The 26,842-nt window shown below is 31.9% G+C and overlaps 3 protein-coding genes and 1 long non-coding RNA gene across 5 annotated transcripts; all 4 read right to left on the reverse strand.

The window, feature by feature from the left end:
* Positions 1–284: 284 nt before the first annotated feature.
* Positions 285–2,918, reverse strand: LOC108454875 (WAT1-related protein At5g47470-like). Its single transcript, XM_017753478.2, has 7 exons — positions 2,454–2,918; positions 2,266–2,331; positions 1,933–2,049; positions 1,096–1,336; positions 852–1,013; positions 624–775; positions 285–540 (listed from the first exon to the last, which is right to left on the reverse strand). The coding sequence occupies exons 1-7, from the start codon at positions 2,651–2,653 to the stop codon at positions 423–425; spliced, it is 1,056 nt and encodes a 351-aa protein (XP_017608967.1). The 5' UTR covers positions 2,654–2,918; the 3' UTR covers positions 285–422.
* Positions 2,919–5,843: 2,925 nt separating this feature from the next.
* LOC128280554 (uncharacterized) lies at positions 5,844–6,875 on the reverse strand. Its single transcript, XR_008270648.1, has 2 exons — positions 6,721–6,875; positions 5,844–5,992 (listed from the first exon to the last, which is right to left on the reverse strand). It is a non-coding gene; the product is annotated as an uncharacterized LOC128280554 (long non-coding RNA).
* A 1,866-nt stretch (positions 6,876–8,741) lies between these two features.
* LOC108454439 (peroxisomal acyl-coenzyme A oxidase 1-like) lies at positions 8,742–15,491 on the reverse strand. The gene is made up of 15 exons (XM_053018525.1): positions 15,359–15,491; positions 15,093–15,239; positions 14,060–14,168; positions 13,916–13,977; positions 13,471–13,680; positions 13,105–13,192; positions 12,869–13,031; positions 12,237–12,435; positions 11,794–11,991; positions 11,418–11,549; positions 10,775–10,895; positions 10,381–10,491; positions 9,638–9,707; positions 9,281–9,464; positions 8,742–9,190 (listed from the first exon to the last, which is right to left on the reverse strand). Exons 2-15 carry the CDS (start codon positions 15,228–15,230, stop codon positions 8,981–8,983), a joined length of 1,995 nt encoding a protein of 664 aa, XP_052874485.1. The 5' UTR covers positions 15,231–15,239; positions 15,359–15,491; the 3' UTR covers positions 8,742–8,980.
* A 4,403-nt stretch (positions 15,492–19,894) lies between these two features.
* LOC108454724 (O-fucosyltransferase 30-like) lies at positions 19,895–22,635 on the reverse strand. Of its 2 annotated transcripts, XR_008270693.1 has the most exons (3): positions 22,002–22,635; positions 20,287–21,635; positions 19,895–20,126 (listed from the first exon to the last, which is right to left on the reverse strand). XR_008270693.1 is itself a non-coding variant. In XM_017753273.2 (2 exons), exons 1-2 carry the CDS (start codon positions 22,463–22,465, stop codon positions 20,552–20,554), a joined length of 1,548 nt encoding a protein of 515 aa, XP_017608762.1. In that variant the 5' UTR covers positions 22,466–22,635; the 3' UTR covers positions 19,895–20,551. The 2 variants fall into 2 exon arrangements, 1 of the variants encoding a protein (XP_017608762.1); XM_017753273.2 differs by having other exon boundaries at positions 19,895–21,635.
* Positions 22,636–26,842: the final 4,207 nt, after the last annotated feature.

Here is a 26,842-nt window from a genome sequence, read left to right on the forward strand (position 1 = left end):
TTTGGATTAAATAACTTAGATTAAATTATTAAATTTTAAAAGAGTCAAAATTGTAATATACATATATATATATATATATATATTTAACAAGGGCTACATGCTTTAAATTAAATTATTAATTTTGAAGGGATTAAAAGTGCATTTTATCCGTTTAACCAAGAGTTCTCAAATTTGGGTGTAAATGATAAATTCAAATAAATATGTTACAATTTTTCTAATTTTTTTAGTGTACTTAACAAATTACATTTTCATCCTTATATCAAAAAATATATAGAACATGGATGTTTGATAAGAATACTGGAGACAATTCAAGATTAATTAGAAATTTCAAGTTTACAGGCTGCTAGTATATCAATTTTCTACAACAGTTGAAGTACAGGAAAAATTTACATTCTGTACAGCTAGTAAATATGAACAACATATTAATTTAATAATGGCTTCTCTGCGTCCACCCCCTCTTCAATATCACAATAAAGTTCTTTTCTTTTAGCCCATAAGACGACGTAGAGACCAGTGAACATAAGCAACATTCCTGCAAAACTGCATTAAACACACATATTTATCCAATACTGTTCAACTTACATCCAAATTGTTGAATAATGATATGTATGTTCAATGTTTACCTTCCTAATGAAATTGTCTCCCCTAAGGTAATAAAAGAGAAAACCACTGCAATGACTGTTCCAATGGGGCTGAACATTGAGACAAAAACTGGTCCCCTTTTCTTCATTGCCCATCCATTGAAGCTTACACATGCCCCGCCCATTGCACCTGCCTATGCATATCCCAATTTGAATTAACAAATATATCACTATGTCGAACATGAATATTTCAAGAAATTTGAAGCATACCATTAGAGAAAAGATAATGAGGTCCTTAAAGCTAACAAAGGGTGAACCCCATTGCAAAGCATGATCTTCAACTAACTGAAAAATTGCAGTAATAATCATTCCAATGAATGACGTTACGGCACATAGTGACATTGGCGCAGGCAAGTCACCCAAAGTTATCGCCTGCACGAACACCAAAATCTTAGCAAAGAAGAAAAAAGAAAGAGCAGCGTCGTATTTTGTTTTTTGATGAATATATCATTACTTGCAAGATTATATTGCTTGATAGAACAAAGACAGCTGCAACTAGATACAAGCAGCCGGCGATCTTATCTTTGTCGATAATCATATCAGCATCAACATCAGTTAGGGGAGGCATGACTGTTGCATCTTTGGAGGAGACAGTGCTTTGCATAAGGCTCATTGTAAGGGCACCTAAGACACATAAGATTGTGCCTGCAATCTTCACTTTACTGTATAAGCAACTTAAAGCTACTTTTTCTAACCTGCAACAACAATCATCCACCATTTTAAGGAGCTCCCATCACGCAAGATAAGTGAAAATCTTAGAACCTCGTGGTTAAGACCCAATCCTTTATTTTTTACATCAGTTAATATCTAATACGTTCATCGTCCCCATTCAAATATGAAAGGTATATCCACTAAATGTGAAAGTCAACTTAAGAATGTGAAAGTCAACATATATTAAATAATAATGGATAAAAGGATAATGGAAAGGAGTCAAACCCGAAGCATGAAGTGAATTCAAAGCTATACTGACATAATTTTTTAATTCTTAAAATATAGTATTAGAGATTATCAATATACACACACAAACATATAGTATTAGATCTCAAAAGATTTATTTTGATTTATTTGGAGAAGTGGTTGTTAAAACTCTTATCTAACATTTAGATAACACAGGATTCAAACCATGAACTCTCTTTTTAAAATATTATATAAAAATTTGAACCTTGATGATACGAAAGGAATCTAAGATAAATATAACATCTAATATAATTAATTGATGTGGGATAATCTAATTTTTAATAATAAAACTACTTTGTGAAAGAAATAAAAAAAAAGGAAATAAATATAATACCTGCAAGTCCAAGCAATTATAAAGATGAGGGCTGGAGCAAGGTTTGGCATGGCTGTTGCCATTGCAGGTGAGGATAGATTTATCCCTTTTAGAAATAGGAACTGGAATAGACTTACCCTGAAACAAATATTAATCATATATCATTGTGGGGAAAAACAAAACATATTCTTTGCTGTCTAATTTTTTTTAAATAAAGATTTTAGGCTTAGCTTATCTTTCTTTGGAATATATTAAGCTTGTATATGTAATCTATTAAACAAATAAATTATTTATATTTGATTTATTGTACCAAATAATGTCGAAAATATATGAAAAATGAGTAATCATGTTTACCCTGAAATGGAGATGGAAACCAGCTGAATTATCAACTTCAATGTCAATTGTTTGGGCCATTTGCTCCTGCAAAATTAAAGTCAAAACTTTCACCAAATTCACTCCCAACCGATAGAAAATCTTAGCGCTAAAATTAAGCATATACACCTCAAACATACAATTTCCATAAACCCAAAAGAAAAATTTACCTTTCAAAGTGAACACCAAAAGGAGAGACAACGAGGAAAGTTGAAAAGGAGAAGAAAATAACAATGGTGAAAGGTTTAAGGCCAAGGGACATTAGGTATCCAAGTAAAACTGAATTCCCCGCGAAAAAGAATTGCACCCCTATCAATCCTGCAACTATCACCACATCTTCTACCACTTCCTTTTTCATGTATCCCACCATCTTTAATTATTTTCCCTCACTTTCCTTCCTTCCTTCCTTCCAAACAATACACTATATACACAAAACCTTCTTTCACAGAGATGATCAAACCCTCTGCTTTTTTTCTTCTTATGTTTGTTTCTACTTAATAATAATTAAATAGAGTGAGAATAGAGATTATATATGATGTAACTGAATTAAGTTAATTATACTGTAGCTAACGTTAAAGATGTTTCAGCTACCAGTCTTCTTCTGGTTATTCGGAAGAGGTTGGCAACGATACGGAGGGAATATCTTTGTTTTTTTATGGCTTTATTTTATTTTCTGGATTTATATATTTATATTTATAGTTAAAATTTTCAATTATATAATTTATTGGTATTATCTCACGTCTCTCCACTTAATATAATAATTTTTAGTTTGAAATGTTTATGAATAATTAAGGGAAATTAATAACAACAAATGAGTATACCTAAAATCCAGGGATATTTTATATAGTAGCTTTTTCATCTGTCTAAATTAATAATTTTTAAAAGAAAGTAATGATATATATAGTAGTTTTAAATGAAGTAATGTTTTTGGAGTTGGTTTTCAAGATAAAATTAGTCTTAAAATATTTTTTTAATTGAGATGATTATTAATTAAATCTACCAATTTGTTGAATAATTTTATAATGGTAAAAATATATCTGTATATAGCAGTTAATTAGAAGTATATTAAAAAGAAGAGTTGGAAGTTTGAAAGTGGGTTGGCATGCGTACTTGCCACACGCAAGCCACCCTTGAGACTAACTCGCCTAAAGCAACAATAGTCCAAGCCTGTCCTTGTGGGCGTCGTTGTCGCCCTGCAAATATTTAACAACTCCGCGGCCCACCACTTGGATCAAAATGTGAATCGCCTCCAAGTCTCTTATAGACTATTTTGACAAGTCCTTTTATTGTAGGATAAAAGGTCAATTACGTTGAAGTTGCTGCTCATTTCATGTACTGTAATTATCAATTTGTTTTTTACTTGGTCATCGGTTTTAATCTTTTATATGAATTTGATCTATTCGAATATCATATATTTGACAAAATATAATATAGGTCGACTAAAAATTTTAGTCTCTCACTCGATTTTTTTGAGGTGATTTAATTAGCATGAAAATTTTAATTAAAGAATTATTTTTAAAAATAATTATCGGAATTTTTTAAAGACTTATCAATTATTTTAGAAGAGAATATTTTATTGCTGTCCGAGCCTATATATAGGCGGCATGCTCCCTTGAAAAATCAAGTTTTAAGATTTGATTTTTACAGAAAGGGCGGGCACATTATGTTTTCATTAGCTTGTTTGTCTCTTTTTGAGTATTTGTTTGGTTAATTAAGGTGTATGTAACACTTAGCTGAGTATTGTAAGTTATGGGATTATTAATTCCTTATCGAGGTTGCATATAGTTCGGAGAAGAGGTTTGAGCTTTAATCAATAGGGAAAAAACTGCGCTCTTGAAGTATTTGGTGATTAAATAAAAAATTTATCATGAACGAGTCTTTGAAGATGTAAAATCGTTGTATCTAAACTGTGTAAATAAATATTAGTTGTATTGTTTTTTTTTTGTACTTATTTTATTTACGCTGTTTATTTTTTGTTCTAATTATTGTTACAATGAAGGTTAAACAAAATTAATTAATCATATCTACAGATAAACCTACTCATGAGTTAGGCTATCTGCCCTAGTCAAAAAGCCTACCTAAAAAATGAGAGGGTTTGGACAAAAATACAATACTTAAAATCTAGGATTGAGTAAAATTTAAGGCCTATTTTCTAGAGGGCCTGAGTCTTGGGTAAGATTTTTTTATTCTAGCTTGGTCCAAATATATTATATTATAAAAAAAATAATTATATTAATTATGTATGATAAACAATACTTATATATGTTTATATTTATATTAAATTACTAACACAATAACAATTAAACTAATTACCCAAAACCTAAAAAAATTACCCAACTAAATAACTTAACCGAAATATAAAATTTTAAAATTATATTTAATAAAATAAAGCATTTATTATATTTTTAATATAATAAAACATTTAATATAAATATTTTTAAATTTATTTTTAATGTGATAGAAATATTTACTTTAATGTTTTTAGTTCATTTATTGTGTTATATTTTTTAAAAATTTATTTTAAATAAAAATTAATTTTAAAAAATTCAAATATAGACGGGTCGGGTTGAGTTTGAGTTTACATTTTTAAATTGGGTTAGGTTTGGGCAAAAAATAAGTCTATTTTTCGGGTTGGACAAGGCTCGGATTTAAAAAATTAATCTAGATATCTTGCATAGACTCGACTTGGCCCATAAACACTTATATATGCAGACTAATTATTTTTCAAATTAATTATAAAAACTAGTTTTTGTAGTCTTTTTAAGAAATTTTGTAACGCCCCCACGCCCGAGACCGTCGCCGGAGTCGAGCTTGAGGTGTTACCGAACATAATTTATCAAATTAAGAACTTCGAATCATTTATTTCTACATTCACAGCTTTCTAGCTACCTACGTCACAGTTACAAGAAAAATCATATCTCGAGTTACAAAACTCGAAATTAAGATCCGTAAATTTTCCTTAAATCTAGACTCATATATATATTTACTAAATTTTTTCTAGAATTTTTGGTTGGGCCAATTAATACAGTTTATTAGTTAAAGTTACCCCTGTTATGGACTTAACTAGACTGACCTCTGTTTACTACGAACCATATTTCTCTGTGTGAGAAGTTTATATGACTATGACGTTTATTTATTCCGAAACTAGACTCAATAAGGATTCCAAGAATATAAAATACACCACCTAATTATTTTTTTACAATTTATGGTAAATTTCTAAAGTTGGAACAGGAGATCCAGAAATCGCTCTGGCCCTGTTTCACTAAAATTCAAATATCTTATAACATATAATTCCTTTACTTGTTTCATTTGTTTTATATGAAACTAGACATACTAGGCTTCAATGTCATATTTAATCCATCACCAAATTCAATTTCTATGATTTTTAGTAAATTTTCAAACTCATGTCAGTGTTGCTGCAATATTCTGTTTATGGCAAATTTCATCTTTTCATGAGTTTTTATGATCTAGATAACATATTAAACTTCCATGACATCAAACATGATCTAACTTAGCATTTTCCATGACTTATCATTATTAAGCATTTCTCAACCAAATCATGGCCATATCACAAAATTATTTACACAAAATAGGTGTATTGCTATACATGCCATACTTAAGTTTTACAAGCCATTTACCAAAAAGAGTCCTTCGGATAGTGTGATCGAACCTTCGACCTGTCCCGATTCCTAAGCCGGCTTGTTCAAAACTACAATGAATGAAAAGGAGGGAGTAAGCATAAATGCTTAGTAAGTCATATGCAAATAACAAGTAACATAACAATACAATTATACCAAACAACCTTAGCATGGGATCACCAAAACATATATCACATTTCTAAACATCATTAATCATCTTATCACCTTATCGTTGTTGTATCTATTTTCAACCCGAAGGTTAAGTACATACCTGTCCAAAGTGTCCATTTCACAATACTTACCAATACGTCACCTGCATCTTAAGTGTTCTTCCATTTCACTAGAAATTTTACCCGTTGAACACATCGGAATATAACTCGGATACATGGATAATTTGCACGTAAGTGCCATATTTGTAGCCAAGCTACCATGTAACCCGCCCATAAGTGAACTCGGACTCAACTCAACGAGTTCGGACATTTCACATCCATAAGTGAACTCGGACTCAACTCAACGAGTTTGGATGTTCAACCATCCTAGTGACATGTCACTTGTATCCTAATCTATTCCTAAGGTTCAAACGGGATTTTCCTCGAACACTTCTCCTTGCCATCTTCCGTAAAATACCGAAACCAATACTCGGTAGCACTTTATATTTAACAAATAATACACTTAATTTGCATTTTATTCGAAAATAACCACAAAGCATATATTTCATGATAAAAATCAGCATATCATATATTTAACATCAATAACTTAAAAATAAAAATTATGCTACCTTATTTACACATGAACTTACCTCGGTACAAAATTTTTAGCAATTGAGCCTATTCCTCGTAAACTTTGTTTTTCCCTCGATCACGACTTGAATCTCGTTTCTCTTGATTATGAAGTTTGAAAGTTGAAGAAACCCCAGCTACGGAGGAGAGCAAAAATCAGCAGAACAATATGGAGAAGATGATCATTTTGGGTTATTTTTCCTATTTTTTTTTTATTTAATATCCAAATGACCAAAATGCCCTTACTACTAAACTTTCCAAAAATTCCTTCCATGTCCTAATTTTGTCCATGAACTTAAAATTGGTCAATTTACCATTTAAGACATCCTAATTAATATTTCAAAGCAATTTCATACTAAAAACTTCTAGAATGCAAGTTTTGCAACTTATTCGATTTAGTCCCTAACTTTAAATTAAACTCGTTATGCCAAAAATTTCTTCACGAAATTTTCACACAATTATACAATCATATCATAAACCTCAAAATAATTATAAAATAATTATTTCTATCTCAGATTTGTGGTCACGAAACCACTATTCCGATTAGGCCTTAATTCGGGATATTACAAAGTTTTTTGTATATTTAATGTTGACGAAATTGACCAAAAGAAAATGTTGATGAAAATAAATAGCATGATATTAATTTTTCATGTTTTATAACGTGAAAAAGTTAAAAGTAGTTTTAAAATTGGTATATTAATAATTTTAACCTTCAAATATTTATACATTGTGTTAATTTAGTTTTAATTATAAAAATTTTACTCTTACTATTTACCCATTATATAATTTGATCTCTTTATGACCGTTTCACTCTTATGATAGTATAGATATCTCTAAAAGGAAATTTAAAATTAAAGTTTCTTGAAATATATTATTTTATTATTTATAATTATTAGATATTTATTAAAATAAAGTTTAACATAGAATTTTTAAAAGGTAAAAATTATTGTAAAGAAAAGAATAATGATATTAAAATTTAAAAAATACATAATATAGATCTATTTATTCATTTATTGCCTTTTTTTAAACATTTTCGAACTATGTACTACAATTTTATTTTATTTTCTTACAACAAGACTTCATATTTATAAATTTTAAGATTAGTATGTTATTTAAAGTCGGTTGTATTTTAAATCTATTAGGATACAAAAGGAGAGTATATAAAATAGTTCGACAGTTATAAATGTCAATACTCACCTAATAAAATTTAGAGATATCAACCTTAAGTTTTATTAGGCACTTAATCCTTAAATTTTTTTATCAAATATCTCAAATTTAACTTGAAATTCAAATTGTCATCATTTAGATCATAAGACCAACGTATATTTTCTATTGCAACAAAGATTAATAAAGATTGAATACTTTGAATCTATTAAAATCTCATTTTTTTACGTTAAACCTTCGAATCATCTTGCATTTATTTATGTACATAAATAAATTTTAAGGTGTACTAATATTTTTTATGTATAAGTTGAACAATGAAAATCTATGATTTATACTTTCTGATTTCCACGAGATCAAACTATAATAACGCTAAAAGATATAACGGTACTAATAAATCTTCCGATGAATGGTAGGGTAATAATTGCAAAGAGTTCATACTTTGCTAGAAGCACTCCATGCACTATTGGGCGCATTTTTCGATGAGGAGAATGATTTGGGTAGGATGATAAAATTCACACGGTTGCAGAGGCAGTTCATCAATATCCCAATGTAGCTGAGTTTCAGACTATTCAACATGCACTGCTCGGAGGATTGCTGATACCAAACAAGTCACAACAAATTTGTTGATCGCATAAATGTCCCACTTTTAACCAATTTCGAAGTTGCTAGAGCATATACTTGGGGTCAGCGATTTTGATATTACTGTATAATTGATTAAAAAAAATGGTTGTTGCTTACTTTTACAAACTGGGATGATATTGGTTGTACAAATATGGTTGGATTAAATTTATTTTAAAAAAACAACTACAAACATATTAAAATTAAACTATTCAAGCGAATAAAACTAAAATCGAATAAATCAACGAACGAGCCAGACTTATTTAATTTCCATCGATATATTACACAATAAATATATAAAACATATATATATCATCTTTAACTTTTATCCCACTACGTAACTTAAGAATCGAAGGTATCCTACGACGACGTTTAATTCCGCAAATAACAACAAATCAGAGCCATAATCTGTAAGAGAAGATAAATAGCTGCGGAAGCCTAGTTATAAGCTAACCTTCCTCATTCTAACATTCAACCAACTGCAAGGTACTTGAACTGTTAGAGTCTTGCAGTACGAAAATGTTGCTTCAAAAGTGGCCGAATGTACTCATCATAACCATCCGGCACAACCGTATCATTCAACGGACTCTTCCAAGCTTCCTCATACAGTTTTTGATAAACATTTCCATCATAGCAACCAAGAACCGAGCCAAGGTAGTGGTCAGTGTGATTGAATGCATCAACAAGGGCAATCGCATTTGGGCGGACCTACAGTTTTAAATGAGATCAAAACTAGTGAGAATGAAGCAGTCTTCTGAGCTGATACCGTATTAACGGAATCAAATACTTGAAACAAACCTGGGAGTAAAGTGATCTGAGCTGTTCGTTCGCTAGTGCACCTTGTTTCGGGGTAATGCAGCCAGTGGAGACGAAATCACCAAGATGTTTGTGTAAAAGAGACAATGCATATACGTTGCAGAGGTTCTCCAACTGTGTTTTCACTCCCTTTCCTGGTATGTCTTGCTGCAGTTTCTCAATGAACCTGAAAAACAAATCAAGCAGCCGACACTATGTTGATCCTATGATTTGGTGTTCAACATTTGCAACCAATTTCTTAGAAATTGTGATGAAAGTTCGAATTTTATGAATATTATAGTTCGGTTCCTTCCATACATAAGAAACCTCATCGACTATTAATTTCGAGGAGAAGCTTACTTGGAAACAATAATTAACTGACAATGAGCAACGGCAGCCTCAACCAAATCAGCTGAGATTTCACCAAAACCTGAAGATATATAATATAAAAAAGGGAAACGAGAACATGGAAGCTCAATTAATATATCTACTTCAACAACTTAAAAGCAGAGAGGTCAGTCCATTATAATCATAACAGAATGATATTCATAATTGAGCTGAGCTGAACTCGAGCAGTAAGAAGCTCAATCTCAACTTGAAATTCGAGGCTCAAAGTATGAGTCGGACTCACTGAGTTTAACTTTTAAAGCTTGAGCTTAATTCGGTTCAAGGGGTGAACTGCTTGAACTTGCTCAATTAGGCATGATTACCTAGTAAAAAATAAGCTCGATCTCCATGCTTAACCTCAAGCTTGATTATTTGTGCTCGACTTCTAGTTCATGCTAGAATTTTTCAATATTGGTGAAAAATAAATATATATTAAACTCGCCAGCTATATGAATAAAACATGAAAGTACTCAAATTCAGTCCAGCCAACAGCTTGAGCTACTCAAGTTAGAGCTCAACTCGAAAATGACTGAGCCAAATTCATTTTTTTCTAGTCTAACTTGAGTAATTTGTGATCAAAGCTGTCTCATTTACGCCCCCAAACATAACCATCTACAAGAGGACCATGCAAGAGTGAACTTGGTTGAGTACCATGACAATAAAAATGACTGATAAAACAGAATGCTTATTCACCCATCAAGGTAGAGAGAAGATACCCTCTTCTGGAGTTGAAAATCTGCTAAGGCTTTCAGCACAGGCAACAGACATCCGAGCAGACCTCGCTTCAAATGCCTCCAATATAATACTATGTTTCAGCCAATCCTCAGCTGCAAGCCAACCGAAATAATGAAATAATTATATTGTTACTTACCCAGTCCAATGTTAATTTGTCAAGGAGTGAAACCATGTCTAGAGTTGGCAATATTTTTGTAGATTAGAATTAAAATAGCTTTAAATTGTTTAGAAATAAGGACCGGCAAACTTACTCCTAGGCATTGAGCAAATCATAATTAATGTTGGTAAAAATAACAATTTTCAATTTTCCAAGAAGCAATAATTCAAAATACAAGTCGGAAACAAGCTCAAGAAAGAAAAACATGTAAGAGGTACCCCTTTGAACTTCACAATGGCATTGCATGAGATGTTCTACTCGTCCCAAATATGCTGCTGTCCCAATAGGCATCTTTCCAGACACCAGCCGGGAAATGGTCTTCATTAGAAACCTTGCAACCTACAGAAATATTCCCGCTTGCATTGTCAATAGATGGCACCCCATCATCATTATGAACACCACATCTAAGGATTTTAGATTGGTTCCCTATTTCAATTGTGATATTTCTTACATGTTCTTTACTATAGATTCATCCTCTATGCTACTTGGACTCTTCACTCTTCTTTAGTGTCCAACACTCCTATCTGATACATAGATATGGGGATATGACCTCTAAAGATCCTCTAAATACATAAAGAAACTTAGAAAATCTAACCATATCTGTGTCAGATATATACTCATATTTAACACTCACAGCCAAGCCCAAGTAACATAGTTCATCCTATCTACATAAAATACCAAGAAGCACCAGCAATACAGCTAATAAGATATTGAACTCAGAATAGATAGTAAAACCTACTATTAAGATTAAGCCTCCATTAGAAAATTGGAATTCATCCACTACCATCTAAAAGAACAAAAATGAAGACAAAGAAAGGTTGACAAAAATAAAAGTTATATACTATTTCACATTTTTCACACCTGCAAAAGCATCACAATATTGTCTCCTTCATAAGTACAGTTAGGGATATAAACTGCAAATAACTCCGGAAGCCCACTGCAAGAAAGATAACCATGACCACCACACAACTTTCGGCATTCTTCAATGGCATCCTGCAAGCATATTTATTTTAGCCAAGATAAAAACATAAATATATAAATAAATAAGCTGAGTTATTGACTGTGATTTCAAATGAATATCAAAATTTTTAAAAGTAAAGAGAGAGCATTTGTGCCATCAAATAGAAAATAAACTGGCCAACCAAATAGAAGGAAAATTAATCAAGATTTGACATGGTAGAAAACTAATCAATATAATTATAAGGAAGACCAGTGAAGGCTAGTAATAGTGACATACTGCAGTTGCAGAAGTGGTAATAGATTTTAACCCTGCAGCACATGCATGAACTTCAGGTAACGTGGAGAAATCGTTGGCTTGCAATCTTTTGCTCACATCAGTGTATAGCCATTTCATCCATTCACCAACAAATCTGAAAGCATAGGCAGAGGCAAGCAAAGGAAAGAGTCTACTTTGCTGAGTTTTATAGTTAATCACCTGAAACAATTTAAATAAATGTAAAAGCATTAGATGCATCAACCTTTGGGACATGTAAAAATTAGTCTGAAAGATCAACAGCAGTAGCAACCAATACTTTTTAACAAAAGTCTTTGGAAGTTTCTATGGGAAACAACAAGCCATTAGAAGTGATTATAAAATAAAAGGTTGCTGTGTACAACAATCTGTACTTGAAATAATATGTATAGGTGTATCAGTGTATGCAGTCCAAAAGAAAGTAGTACCTGGGTCTCTGGACCACCATTCTCTGAACCAAATTGTCTACGAACAGCACTGTACCTTGTTGCAATACAAACTGCCCTTGACAAAGCACAAGAAGCTTCAGATACAATTATTTGTCGGACATAGACCATAGTACCATAAACCAGCTGGCGGGGAACATCAGACTGTACATATTTCCCTTCTCTTGTAACCTGGGAAAGACTGAAACATTTGGCAAAGAAATAAAGAAGCAAACATCAGAACAGTCATCTTGTTTTTGCATGAAAATCACACAATAGGAGCAGCACTTCAGCCTAGGTTATCACTTTTGTGGCTTCCTTGTTGGTCTTTTCTTCAATTGACGAAAGATAACTTTTATAAATTTTAGGTTTATAAGCACTCTAAAACCTCTCTACTGTTAACTGATGTTGCAGAAAATTTTGCAGTCTTGCAACTTCAGTCAAGAAAAAACTGCTCATTACAGGAACTATCCAGTAAAGACTTTTCAAAAGATACTTCCCACCATGGCTACACTTTTATTCCTCTACAAGGTGGGCAGACAGATAAACATCAAACGAGAGAAAAAATATTGGCCTTCAGAGAAAGCAGCAGACAAAGAGACAAAGACAGAGAAAGGAATGGTTATAGAACAAACCGCATTAGCATTTGGTTCCTCGGGATGCGCACATGATCAAATCTCAGAAGACCGTTGTCCATGCTGTTATATGCCCCACTTCCAAATTTCATTCCAATATCACCAACTGTTATGCCTGGAAGAGGAAAGTGGTCATCCAGACTACGCAGCTGGACAATAAAACCTGAAAAAGAAAGTATCTGAATTAATATCTGCAATACCAGCTAAAGAAATAAGTTCATGAATTAGGAACTTACCATGCACTCCATAATCTTGTCCATCTGTTCTAAGACGAGCATAAACCACAGCATGTGTCGATACTTTACCCAGTCCACCAGGCCACCACTATAAATAGCAAAAACCAAGCTAAGTGAATAAAATACAAGGAGATCACTATAAGATTACAACAAGTCATGAAGTATACAAAGTACGCATAAGAAAACTACGCATTATACACAAGAAAAAAGAGGAGAGAGGATACACTTGAGGATGTCTGAGTCAAAGAAGAAAAATACTGAGAATGATTATTGAAGCAGTTCTCAGGATATATTGCTTACTACAAAGTATAATTGATCGATATCAAAGACAGAATTGATCAAAGGATTGTTAACTATTTTACTCACTTTGCTTGAAGTCAATGTGGGGCTATGAATGACAAATTCATCAGTCTGAGGATCAAATGTTGCTGTAGTTTCAAGCCCTTGGACATTGGAGCCATGACCAAGTTCAGTTTGTGCATAGCATCCAATGATTTGCATGTTATGTGCCATTGGCAGCCATTTCTGTTTCTGCTTCTCAGTTCCTTGTCCTTCAATAGCAGGTATAAACATTCCCTATCAAGAAAATATATATTAGTAGGTTAAAACTTAAAACTAGATTTAAATAATGCAAACTTCAAACCCAGAAATTACCCCAAAGAGACCATCATTTTATATTAAATTTAGCAAACGAGATTTGAATGCTGAAGTCAACCAAGGTTTCTTGTGTTTTCCAAATATATTGCTTAGCGTAGAAATAGCATATATGGTACTTAGAAGCTTATAACTGGAATCAAGAAATAGCACTTACCCAATGAAGGTTTGCATAAGCGGGCTGATCCACATAAAACCATAATGTATGTGTCTCTTCCTCTGTCATAAAAGATAACAATATTAATTAGATATCCAAGGGAAAAATCAAATAACGCAATGAGAAGCTCAGATGAAAAGAAACCAGAGAGATTAAGCTCAATAGTCCGCTTCACTGCATGAGCAGTTTTTCTCAAAGTATCTTTAAACAGCTCCTTCCTACTAAGCATAGTTCTGTTATCCTTTCGAAAGACCTAGAAAAAATAGAAGGAAGACTACTTAGATATGAAAGAATTATCTTTAAAAATGCCAAATTGAGAAGTGATTCTACTCGTTCAGGTTACTGGAGGGAAAGATTAGGAATATTAAATATCAATCAGTGCAGAAACTAATAGAAAAGAACGACAACATCACTGGAAGAGAAAATCACATCTTTGCTTCATTTCACTTTTCCACTTATGTCAATTTTTCGAAACTAACAATACCAAAATTCAAATCCAAAATCTAGAACAACTGAAGGTAAATTATGGAACTGCCTCGATCTTTAAGACACTTAGTCTTCTATTCTTTAACGCATTTCAAGAGTTAAAAGACTCAAGTGGCAAAACATAGAGAAACTAAGCTGAAATTAAGAAACAGGTAAAAGTTGTCTCAAGTCCAAGGAAACTCTTTCCGGTAGCTGAAAAGCTTAAGAAGAACCTCAAATTTTATAATATTGCAATATCCCGAATGCTGGTGCATATTTAACAGGTAGAAACTGAATACTCAATTTACGCAACCAAACAAAAATTGGATTTCTTCCTACATTTTCGTGAGAAACATACAGTAAAAAGCATATTCTGATAAGGGATTATAGGAAACAATATATTTAAATTTTAAACCCCAAAAGCAGCTAACAACTAGAGGCCAAAATCCAAACTTCAGCTTCACTTTTTTTTCCCGCGTGTTCTCGGGAGCCAAAGAGAAATGAAATTAATCTAGAAAAAGAAAAAGAAGAAAAAATTAATCGGAGCCATTCAGCAATAAAAGTGTAAGGAACTAACAATTTCAAGTTATGATTAACCAAAACTCTCAAGCTTCTGAAACTTATGTTTCATATATATTTTCACAGCCATAATGTAGGTAACAAGAAATCAAATGACAAAAAAAGAAAAAAGAAAAAAAAAACACTAGGTCACCGGATCACTAGCGACGAGACGAGCAGCTCGATCGGAGATCTCAAAGGCGTGACGAGAACCAGCCCAAACGATCTTCATCTCTTCTACATCGAACGACGCCTTGCTCCTCTCCTCAGCGTGGTAATCCAGTGGCTCCATTGTGTTTTTCTTTTTCGACTCAAATCGAAATTTCAAAAACCAACAAATTAACAATAGAGCACTTAAGCAAAAGAACAAGTATCTAGCAGAATGAACTGAATATAAATACTTCAAAAAAAAAAAAAAACCTTCGCCCTTATTTCGGCTTCGATTATTACAATAGAGTTGGTTGAGAATTTATTGACTCTTTTATCAAAAATAACGAGTGTACAAAAAATATTAAAAAGTAGTTAATTCCCACGTTAAGACTTTTACTGAAAGAAACTTGGACAAAAGTTAAATCGAAAATGAATTTTAATTTATAATAATTAAAAGTTAATTATTGATTTAACTACTAATCTTATATTTTAAGATAAATATTAAAATTATAAATGAATTATGGTTTAATATGTAATTATACACATAAACTTTGATTTTGTATAATTTTATACATGAACTTTTGATTTAATCCGTTTTTATAAATTATTAACATAATTATTAATATAACATCATTTTACATTTATATATTACACACATAAATAATTATATTTATTCAATATAAAAATAAATCGATGTATTTATTCTTTAAATATGTATGATTAAATCAAAATTAAAATTATAAGTACATATTTAAACTACAATTAAAGTTTTACGTATATAATTACATCAAATTAAAATTTATGTATATAATTATACATTAAATTAAAAATTTTTCTAATACATTGAGGGACAAAAGTTTATATATGCGGGTCCCAGCTTGATTAAATTCGAGTTTCTATTTTTCTTCCCGACAATATTCGAATTTCTAGATTTATTTCATTTAAGAATTTTAATTCAATTTGTTAACTTAGCTTTTCTTTTTCAAAATAAAGTATGCGTACTTAATTCATAACCATTCATTTTATTTAAATTGCATAAAGTGATTAAATTTCAATTTTAATTTATTTATTATATTTGAATTGTACTTTCTTTCTTTTTTGCATAATTTTTATCTCAATATTTATAATTTCATTAATTATTTATAATTTTTCATCTCATGTCTTTTTCTTCCCTATAAGATAACTATAAAATTTTAGTATTAATTCCTTTTTCTATTAAAATTTATGATTTAGTTTGTATTAGTTATTTTAATGCATATATATTAAAATTGTAATAAACATTTAATTAAAAATATAGTTAAAAATTAAACCCACCCCAAGTGGGAAGAACATTTTAGTTATTAATAATATTGAAAAATTAATTAATTAAAATTTTTAAACAGGATAAATCTCAAAATTAAATATGAACTTTAGTATAAGATGTAATTCTATACATAAATTTAAATTTTTATAATTTTATATATGAAATTTTAATTTAAACTAATTCTCATATATTATTAACACAATTATTAATATAATATTATTTTATATTTATATATTATATACACAAATAATTATATATAATAAATATAAAAATAATTTAGTGTATTTATTTTTTAAATATGTAAAATTGAATGAAAATAAAAGTTACATATATATATTTAAATCACAACTAAAATTATATATATATATATATATATATATATATATTTATACTAAATTAAAATCCATATATTAAATTATACATTAAATTAAAATTCACGTATAATTTTAATAAATTTAAAATTGATACAAAACTAAATTTCGAACAGCAACCTCATGACATCTTTTTACAATATATCACCGGCGAAAATATCAGTTTAGACAAATTAATTGAATTTTTTAGAAAATCAATTAAACTAATATTATTTTATATTTAAAATCTTATTTAAATAAACTGATTAAATCAAAATAGAAAAACAAACCGGTTTAACCTAAAATTAAGTTTCCATTTCATTTCACAGAACATTTTTTTTTCATTTTTCTTTTCTTCTTCTTTTCCTTTTCATAAAACTGATTTATTTTTTTATTTTTAAAGATTAGAAAATAAATAGTCATTTTCATTAATAAAAACAGTGAAAACACATTTCGATAATAGAAACATGATAAATAAAATTAGAAAGTTTTACACTTATATAGATTCGAACAAGAATAAGATTTAATATTTGAAAGTTCTGGACAAAAAGAAAGTTTTTTTTTTTTGTAAAAAAAGTAAATACCAATCTAATTACATAATAGTATCCTGCATGAGAAAAACATTCATATTCTTATCTAAATCCATAAATGAGCGCGTTATCGGATGAGAAGTATCAAACACTTACAAATTATCTGTGACTTATTTTGCTAGACAATCTGTAATTTAATTTTGATCTCTTAGAATGTACCTTAAAAACCACCGCTTTTCTTGAAATAAAATACTTTGGATATGCCTAATTAACGCTGAGTTTGCTTCGATAGAGGTATCGTCAAGTATAACTTTAACAACTTCCGTACTATCAAACTGTATGATGACTTTATGGGGACCTCTTCGTTGAATTAACTTGAGTACCTCCAAAATGCCCCAAAGTTCAGCATTAAAAATAAAATATTTTCCAAGGTAACGGTTATACCAAAAATCCAATCTCCATTGGCATCACGAACCACTCCTCCAACAACTACATTTCCAGATACTAATTGCACTGCCCCATCAGTGTTGAGAAAAATAGGAGCCTCAAACGATTCCTTTTTAGCGGAGGTTTAAAACTACCCTTAAAATCTGCTCTCAAAGCTGAGAAGAGCTAATTCACCTAACTTAAAGAAACTTTAACCATCTCTCTTGAGCTCCAGGATCTTCTTTGAAAAATGAATAAATTGTGGTTCTTCCAAAGGCGCCAAATAAGAAGGCAAAAAAGACAAGCCCAACTGGATCCTCCTTTGTGAACCATGCTATTATCCTGCAAGTTAGCAAGAAGCTAGTCCTGTAAATTGTTAGAAAAAAAAATCGATAAACAATTACCTGGGATGACTTGATTCTAGACGTTTCTAGCAATAGCGCAATCTCTCAAAATATGTAAGATATCCTCCGAGTGGAAATTACAGATGGGACAAGAAGGGTTTACTGCTAAACCCCATCTAACCCGTTCCATATTACTAAGGAGCCTTCCTTGTAGAACAGTCCAAATGAAAAACCAAACTGGTTGAGGACCTGACAGCTTCCAAACACTCTTTGATTTATCATCTTTTGGATTCCAATCACCTTCCTTTAACATCTTGTAAGCTGATTTAATTGAAAAAAACTCCAGCCGAAGTGCAGCACCAAGAAATTTTATCAGGGCTAGCAAATGGATGAGGAGGCGGAATGCCTTTAATAAGCTGAATCACATCCTCTGGAAACCAAACCTAAAAAATATCAAGGTTCCATGAACCGTCCTCAGTGATCATCTCATTAAAGAGGCACTCCGAATTAGAGGTGTGCATGGGCCGGGCCGGGCCGGGTTCGGGCCGGGCCCACCAAAAATTTCAAGCCCATTTTATAGGCCCGGGCCCAGCCCGGCCCGAAATATGGGCTTAAAAATTTGCCCAAGCCCGCCCAAAATAAAATTGTTAAGCCCGAGTCCGACCTACCCGCCCATATTAAATTTTTTAACTTATTTTATTAAATAAAAATTTTAAAATATATTAAATAATCAAATACATTTAAAACAAATATTAAAACAAGAAACAAATAAAAATATATTAAAACAATTCTTAAAACAATACACAAATTGAAAATATATAATAAAATTGATTATATTAAAATTAAAATTAAAATATAAATATAATTAAAAATAAAAATATATATTTATTATATAATTGGTCGGTTCGGCAGTGCCCGCCAAAAAATTTTACCAGCCCGCCCATTTTCTAAACGGGCCTCATTTTTGTGCCCAAACCCATATTTCGGCCTATATCTTTACCCAAACCCTCCCATTTTTCGGGCGGATCTTTGGGCCGGGCCGGGTAGCCCGGCCCATGCACACCTCTACTCCGAATCTTGAAAAACATTATCCGGAATATGTCGAAGCAAGGGCCCCACATTTGAGATCCAATTACCCTTCCAGCAGCGAATTTTATTTCCATCTCAAACGGACCAGAAAAGATTTTCTCGAAGTAACGGCCAAACTTTAGAAAGAGACCTCCAAAGAAAAGAGCTTCTTTCCCGAGCAATGCAATCCGACAGGTCCTCCTTCAAATGATACTTTAACCGAAGCACACGAACCCATAAAGCATCTTTGTTAGATGCAATATTGAAACCCAATTTTAAAAGAAAAGATATGTTTTGATAACGAAGTATTTTCAGCCCTAAACCACCACACCACTTAGGTTGACAAAAGAAAGAATATTTCTTCATTTATATGGGTTTAAACCAAGATCAATTCATTTAAAGTTAAAAAAATTTCATCATTTTCGCTTTTATAAAGCATTTTAATGAAAATATTTTTTATTAATTTCTAATTTTATATATTTTATTTTTTCTAAAATTATTTTTAAAATTTTCAACCAAACATATTTTCTTAAATGTTTTCCATTTTTCAAAAAAAAAACGAAAGTAACCTCCATTTCTTGAAATCAAACAAAACTTAAGTAACTTTTCAATTTTCAGCTACTCATTTAATAGCTGGTGATCAAAACAAAAAAATTGAATAGTTATCAAGTAATTAAAATATAGTTTACTCAATAATATATTAACTATGCTTTTTTTTTTGTCCATTATATGTTAATAAACAGTGCAAGTGCACTCATTAATATTTTCAATGTATCAAAATGATATTAAAAAAAAAAAGAAACCTAAAATACTTCAATGATATTGATTTGGCCATTAACACAAGATTCTGGGATTGTGTTGATTTTATCAGGAAGCATGAGATGAGTGTCGGACCACATCACAATCCGAATTTTTTGATAACTCCTTGCCTGAGCTCCGATCTGGACCGAATTTACTAATACCCTTATCGAGCCCAGCACGAACAGATGAATAATCCGACCCTTGAGCAAGTAGTCCCTTAAAGGAATGAAAATGTACTGAATAAACAATACCATACATAAATAATATCATGTACCATCCATCTCCCAGTTCATATGTCATTAAATTTCATGAAAAACACTCGAAACAAACTTTGCTTTTGGGAGGTATAAAGATTTCCCTTTGACAAACAACCAACCTTGACTTAAATGCTCTGGTGCAGCTGTGAGTGAAATCGAACTTCGTCTGAGATCATGTGCTCGTTGGTCAAAAGCTCTTTAACTGACAATATGGCAAATCAGTTGGATCATATCGTGAATAAATATATGGTACAAGCTTGATCGTGAAAATAGTCCTTGTCTCTGATTGGAAGTTTCAAATTTGAAAGAACACACATAGACATGCCTTCTGAGAACCAAACCGAACCACTGGAATTCTATCAAGTTGGTTATAATGAATCAATGTCATAATGCAAATGCAGACCGAATTGGACTTGAACATAAACCGAATTTTCTCATGACCTTGATACTTTGAGCTATTGTTGAACCCGTGGTCCCGACAAAACCAAGCGAAGCACAACTGCAAATTGTTTCCTCTATATATAGGAGTACATCAGGTAATATATCAAGGGAGCAATGCTTCTCCACCTTAGCCACTGCATCCATACTGCCAGGAAAATATTTGAATCTAAGGCCATGTCTGGCGAGTGCTAGTTTCTTTGCCGTATTCATCACCAAGAGATCATTTTCTCCAAGAAAATACAGCTTAAAATTCGCTGAATCCATAGCCAAATCACCCAAGTAACTTCCAGTCCAATTACCTTGGGGGAGATCGGTCATCGCAAAAATATGTATAGGCTGAGAACCTGCCTGCCTTAACGAATCTAATTTTTGTCTCAAACCCAGAAAAGTAGCTTTCCAATGGTTCTTGAACTGCCCGTCAAGCAACCTAAGCTGTGCACAGAGAAAAGGAGCCTTTATTGTCTGAGTGGCAAACTGCTTTCCCAAGTTTACAATTTCAGGGACAAATGGAAGGAATTCAATCTTGTTGATTAAAGCATTTATCCTTGGATCTGCTGGTGCGTTTTGGATATCAATATAGAGCTCGGAACCTTTATATGGGGCCGTAAAAAGGCTTCCAAATGCCAGAACAGTAGCCGATTCAGCTTTGCTACCTGGTCCAAGAGTCCTATATACATCTCTACGTCGTCTAACATACGAAATTTTCTTCCTCTTCATGAGTTGTTCATCAGGTTGGAATGAATCTAACATCCCATCCATCCCATTTTGGTATGTCCAAACTGTTGTTCTACAATCGTCATCGACAGCATATAAACATTGATTTATATTACCATCAATTCCGGAAAGCAGAGAGCCACATAGCTTTAAGCTTTCAACCAGAGACGGCGGCGCATTCAATCCATTGGAGCAAACCAAATCAACATTCAAATCACACCACAATAACACGAAAACCCTGAAATCTATGGCTCGAACGAGTGAAAATGACAGTAATGAAGAAATATCAATGATATCGGCCATGGAAACGTACCTGCAAAAAGAGGTAAGCATAAGCTAGAAACTCCATGGAGTTAAAAACAATACTGAACTTACCTATTGATTGAAACTTCATGCAATTAATCAGCAGGAGCATTGCCACCACAAAACCCCAAGTTTTGAATTTTACACAAATACTATGAACTTCAATTTGAGACAATATATTCGAACTTACATATAGCTAAAAACCAGATCAGAACACCCATTATTTTCTCTTTTAACCACATTTTACCAATAATACAAAATTAATCTAAAGGATAAAAAAAATCTCATAATTCAAACATTAAAAAGATACAAAATTTACTAGAAGAATTAAGTGAAATTGAAATAGAAAACAAGAAAATGGGCAGTACGCAGTTACCTCCTACTCCTAAGGAGCTCAATGATATGATCCAAAACGGAAATCCGGATCTCTTTAGGACTCTGAACCCTGAATTTAGGACAGCTACCAAGAGCTACGGCATGGTGATCAAGAATAGGAGGGACAATTAAGGTACGGTTCAAAATAGAGGCCATTAAAATGGCGTTTTTGAACTCAGAAAGCTGGTTACTAAACCCACTATGAGGCGCATACCACAAGAATTTCTCCCCATGAAATCGAGTTTCGCAATGTGGGTATTGGTGGGTTAGGGCTACGTTTACGGTTTTCAAAGAGGTTGAGAATATCATGTAATTGGGGATGGGAGTGTAAGTGAGGAAGAAGAAGAAGAAGCAAAGAGAAATAAGAAAAATCGAGGGGAAAAACAATGGCGATCTGCGCGATTGTTGGGAGTTCCTTTTGTTCCATAGTTTGGGATTGGCAATCGTTCTGTTGAGATTGAACATGTTTTTTGTTTCGATTTTGCTTCGGCTTCTTTTTGGCGGTTGACGATGTGGTTTCTGTGATGTCGATTTGAAGGTGTTTGAGCCTGAAACTGTTGGAAATTCCTGTTGGGCTTTCACGGGCCATTTTACAGCTGACCATCCTTCTTAGTATACAGTCAACTTTTTCAGTAACAACCCTCCAGCATTTCATTATAACAATTAAATTTTAAGTAGAACAGAAATTTTATATTTTATTTTAATCATCCATAATAGGTTTTCACTTCATAAGCAACATCATAGTAATACAAAATATTTTTTATTAAATTAATTTTTATAACAATAAATTATCTAAATTTTTAGTAAAATTATAGGTATTTGTTATAAGTAAACTTATTAATTATAATTTATTAAATAAAAAAATATTAATTAAAATACTATTTCAACTAAAAATATTTAAATTTCATATGAAAAAGAATGTAAATTCCCCCTTTACCCGAGACCGTCGCCGGAGTCGAGCACGAGGCATTACTAAACTTATTTGAGCACTTAAACAAATTCAAACAATTTATATCACACTTTCTAGACAAGCTGTCCAACTACGTTACAGATGCAAAAAAAATTATATCTCGAGTTACAAAACTCGAAATCCAAATCCGTAAATTTTCCCCAAATCTAGGCTCATATATCTACTTACTAAATTTTTTCTAGAATTTTTGGTTAGGCCAATTAGTACAGTTTATTAGTTGAAGTCTCCCCTGTTTCAGGGTTCGGCTGCTCTGACCCCTGTTCAATACGAACCAAATTTCTCCATGTACAGAATTCAAATAGCCAAGAAGTTTATTTCTATTAAAAATAGACTCAATAAAGAATCCATACATATATAGTATGACTCCTAATTAATTGTTTACAATTTTTAATGATTTTTACAAATCAGAACAGGGGAGTTCAAAATCACTCTGACCTTGTCTCACAAAAATTCAAATATCTCCTGATATGAAAGCCTTTTGCTTACACCGTTTCTTCTATGTGAAACTAGATTCAATAAGATTTAATTTTATATTTTATTCAACCTATAATTAGATTTTCATGATTTATGGTAAATTTTCAAACTCAAACTACTGCTACTAACCAAAAACTGATTTAGTACAAAATGTTGTTAACTAGTTTATAACATCTTTACTTCATTTCATTTAAACTCTATACATGCCATATAAATCTTCAAACATAAAACAAAAGCTACCGGAATTGATCTGGATAGTGTGCTTTGTTGTGTTGATCCGATCTACCCACTTCGCTTCAAGTCAATCTACATAAAAATATTAAACACACACAAGTAAGCTTATTGAAGCTTAGTAAGTTCATAGGTTAAAAGTAATGCTTACCAAACATAATATTTCCAAACAATACCAAAACATTTACTAAAGTTTCCTGCGATTCACAACCATTGTTATAATAATTCACATAGTTGAGCTCAACAAGAATAACTACTCAATCTCTTTCATTTGGATCACTTCTCTTTATTTCTTATAATCAAATTAGGAAACGGCCATTTAAATTGAGTACATCGTTGCTCAATGCCACGATTCACAACTCAGTATGGTTTTCCTCATTGAAATACCATACCTACATTTTTTAACTCGGTATGGGAAATGCCATACCTACATTTCTTAACTCAAGATGGATTTGATAATACCATACCTACATTTCATGACTCAAGATGGATAATACCATACCTACATTTCACAACTCAGTATGGATGATACCATACCTACATTTCACACTTTTCCATGGAACAACCATGGTCTTATCTCATCAATTCATCACACGTCACGATACTTAACGTATTACTCAATCCTGCGTTTTCCTAATTTGCATTTCCACATTTATTCTTTCATTAACAAAATCTACACAATCCCACAAAAATTCAGATATAATAACACATTATATACTTCAATCATTCACAAATAAACATCTAATTTCAACCATATGAACTTACCCGGCTAATTTGTAGAAGATATTGAAATTTAGGGACTATTCCGCAACTTTTTCTTTTCCTCGTTCTTCTTTGGATTCTTGATCTATAATATAAAATATTTCTACTCATTAGTATTTATTTGATTTCTATTTCAATTCACAATTTATGCTGTTTAAATTTCGAAATTGCACTTTTACCCCAAAATTTACAGTTTTCACAATTTAGTCCCTGCTCAATTCACCCATCAATTGAACTAATTTTTCTCATTTAATACTTTATTTTATCATTATAAACTATTTCAAAACCTCTTATATTCTGAATTTCAACAGCAACCTTCAATTCACAACTTTTTCACAATTAGGTCCTAAATATCATTTCCTATCAAAATCACTTAATAAAACCACCTTAATATGAAATTAGAATTTAAATTTCATAATAATTCATCATAAAATTCCCTTATCCATCCAGGGTAACTTCCAATTTCACCCATAAAATCAAAAACTAATGAATTCTACAAGTGGACCTAATTGTAAAAGTCATAAAATATAAAATTATCAAGAAAAGCAATAATTAAACTCAAATGATGTAAAAATATGAAAACTAGCTTTCTCCAGACCTTCTATGGCGTTTTGGCTGAGAAAATATGAAGAAATGTCTAGATTTTTCAATTACATCATTATTTAACTATTAACTTTTATCTATTTCCAATTTTGCCCCTTGTTCACATTGTTTTCTTGCTTATTTCATACCCAAACCGTCCAGCCATTAACCTTTGGGTCTAATTGCTCTTTAAATCCATCTTTTTAAATACTTAAGCTATTTACTCACAATTTAACAAATTTTGTGCTATTTTCAATTTAGTCCTTTTTAATTAGTTAGCCATCCAAACGTTAAAATTTTCTAACGAAACTTTAATACTAACTCAATGACACTCCATAAATATTTATAAAAATATTTATAGCTCGATTTTCGACTTTGAGGTCTCGATACTTCATTTTTGACCCGTTTGACCTAATAAATTCTTTTAATTCACTAATTTCACCATTTCACAAATTCTTCTAAATTCTTACTTGACTCATAAATATTAAATTACTATATTGTTCAATCTTATTTGTCAAATTTAGTGATCTCAAATCACCATTTCGACACCAATTGAAAATTAGGCCACATAACTCTCCCCTTTAAAAATTTCATCCTCGAAATTTGTTACCTGAAAATAGATTTGGATACTGTGATCTCATTGACTCCTCTGTTTCCCAGGTTGCCTCCTCCATACCATGTCGATGCCATAATACTTTAACCAATGGTACTCTTTTGTTCTGCAATTCCTTAACTTCACGAGCCAAAATCTTCACTGGTTCTTCTGAATAAGTCATATCTGGTTGAAGCTCAATTTCAGTATAGGGAATTATGTGTGAAGGATTTGACCTATACTGCCTTAGCATAGACACATGAAACACATTATGAATCTTCTCAAGTTCCGGAGGTAAAGCCAAACGATAAGCCACAGGACCAACCCTTTCCACAATTTCATATGGCCCTATGAATCTCGGACTTAATTTTCCTTTTACCAAATCGTAACACCCTTTTCCATGGTGAAACTTTTAAAAATACTCGATCACCCACGATATGCTATGTCTCTTCGCTTTAAATCCGCATATGACTTCGACGATCTGAAGCGACTTTTAGACTATCTCGAATAATCTGGACTTTCTTCGGTTTCTCGAATCAAATCAACCCCAACTATTTTTGATTCACTCAATTCGCACCAACACAATGGAGTCTTGCATTTTCTACCATAAAGAGCCTCAAATGGTGTCATTTTTATACTAGAATGATAGCTATTGTTGTAAGCAAATTCAGCCAAAGGTAAATACCTTTCCCAACTGTCACCAAACTCGAGTATACAACATCTTAACATATCTTCCAAATTTGAATCACTCGCTCGATTGTCCATCTGTTTGAGGATGAAATGTCAGACTAAAATTCAATCTGTGCCTAAGGCTTCTTGCAATTTATTCCAAAATCTTGAAGTAAACCTCGGACCCGGCCCGAAATGATAGATATTGAACTCCATGTAATCTCACAATCTCGACACATACAATTCGCTAACTTATTAAGTGAAAAATCTGCTCGACCGGAATAAAGTGTGCTGACTTTGTCAATCTATCAACAATCACCCATATCGAATCTTTCTTTCTTGGAGTCACAGGCAATCCTGACACAAAATCCATTGAAATATGCTCTCACTTCCATTCAGGAATCATAATGGGTTGTAATAAACCCGTTGGCACTTGATGCTCTGCTTTAACTTGCTGGAAAATCAAACATTTTGAAATAAATTTTGAAATTTCTCTTTTCATACCAGGCCACCAATATGTATTTTTCAGATCACCATACATTTTTGTACTACCCGGATGAAT

This window comes from Gossypium arboreum, chromosome 9 (genome assembly GCF_025698485.1).
Source record: "Gossypium arboreum isolate Shixiya-1 chromosome 9, ASM2569848v2, whole genome shotgun sequence".
In the NCBI taxonomy this organism is placed as follows: Eukaryota; Viridiplantae; Streptophyta; class Magnoliopsida; order Malvales; family Malvaceae; genus Gossypium; species Gossypium arboreum.

What these genes read in the sequence shown, in the direction of transcription:
- LOC108454439 (XM_053018525.1), bottom strand. Translation starts at nt 15,230, where the DNA reads ATGGAGCCACTGGATTACCACGCTGAGGAGAGGAGCAAGGCGTCGTTC. An exon ending in CCACATTGACTTCAAGCAAA is followed by an intron (nt 13,193 to 13,470) that starts GTGAGTAAAATA and finishes TGCTATTTATAG; the next exon opens with TGGTGGCCTGGTGGACTGGG. An exon ending in ATATTGTGATGCTTTTGCAG is followed by an intron (nt 10,896 to 11,417) that starts GTGTGAAAAATG and finishes ATATTTCTGTAG; the next exon opens with GTTGCAAGGTTTCTAATGAA.
- LOC108454724 (XM_017753273.2), bottom strand. Translation starts at nt 22,465, where the DNA reads ATGTTCAATCTCAACAGAACGATTGCCAATCCCAAACTATGGAACAAA. An exon ending in GAGCTCCTTAGGAGTAGGAG is followed by an intron (nt 21,636 to 22,001) that starts GTAACTGCGTAC and finishes CTCTTTTTGCAG; the next exon opens with GTACGTTTCCATGGCCGATA.
- LOC108454875 (XM_017753478.2), bottom strand. Translation starts at nt 2,653, where the DNA reads ATGGTGGGATACATGAAAAAGGAAGTGGTAGAAGATGTGGTGATAGTT. An exon ending in ATAATTGCTTGGACTTGCAG is followed by an intron (nt 1,337 to 1,932) that starts GTATTATATTTA and finishes TTGTTGTTGCAG; the next exon opens with GTTAGAAAAAGTAGCTTTAA. An exon ending in CAAGCAATATAATCTTGCAA is followed by an intron (nt 1,014 to 1,095) that starts GTAATGATATAT and finishes GTGTTCGTGCAG; the next exon opens with GCGATAACTTTGGGTGACTT.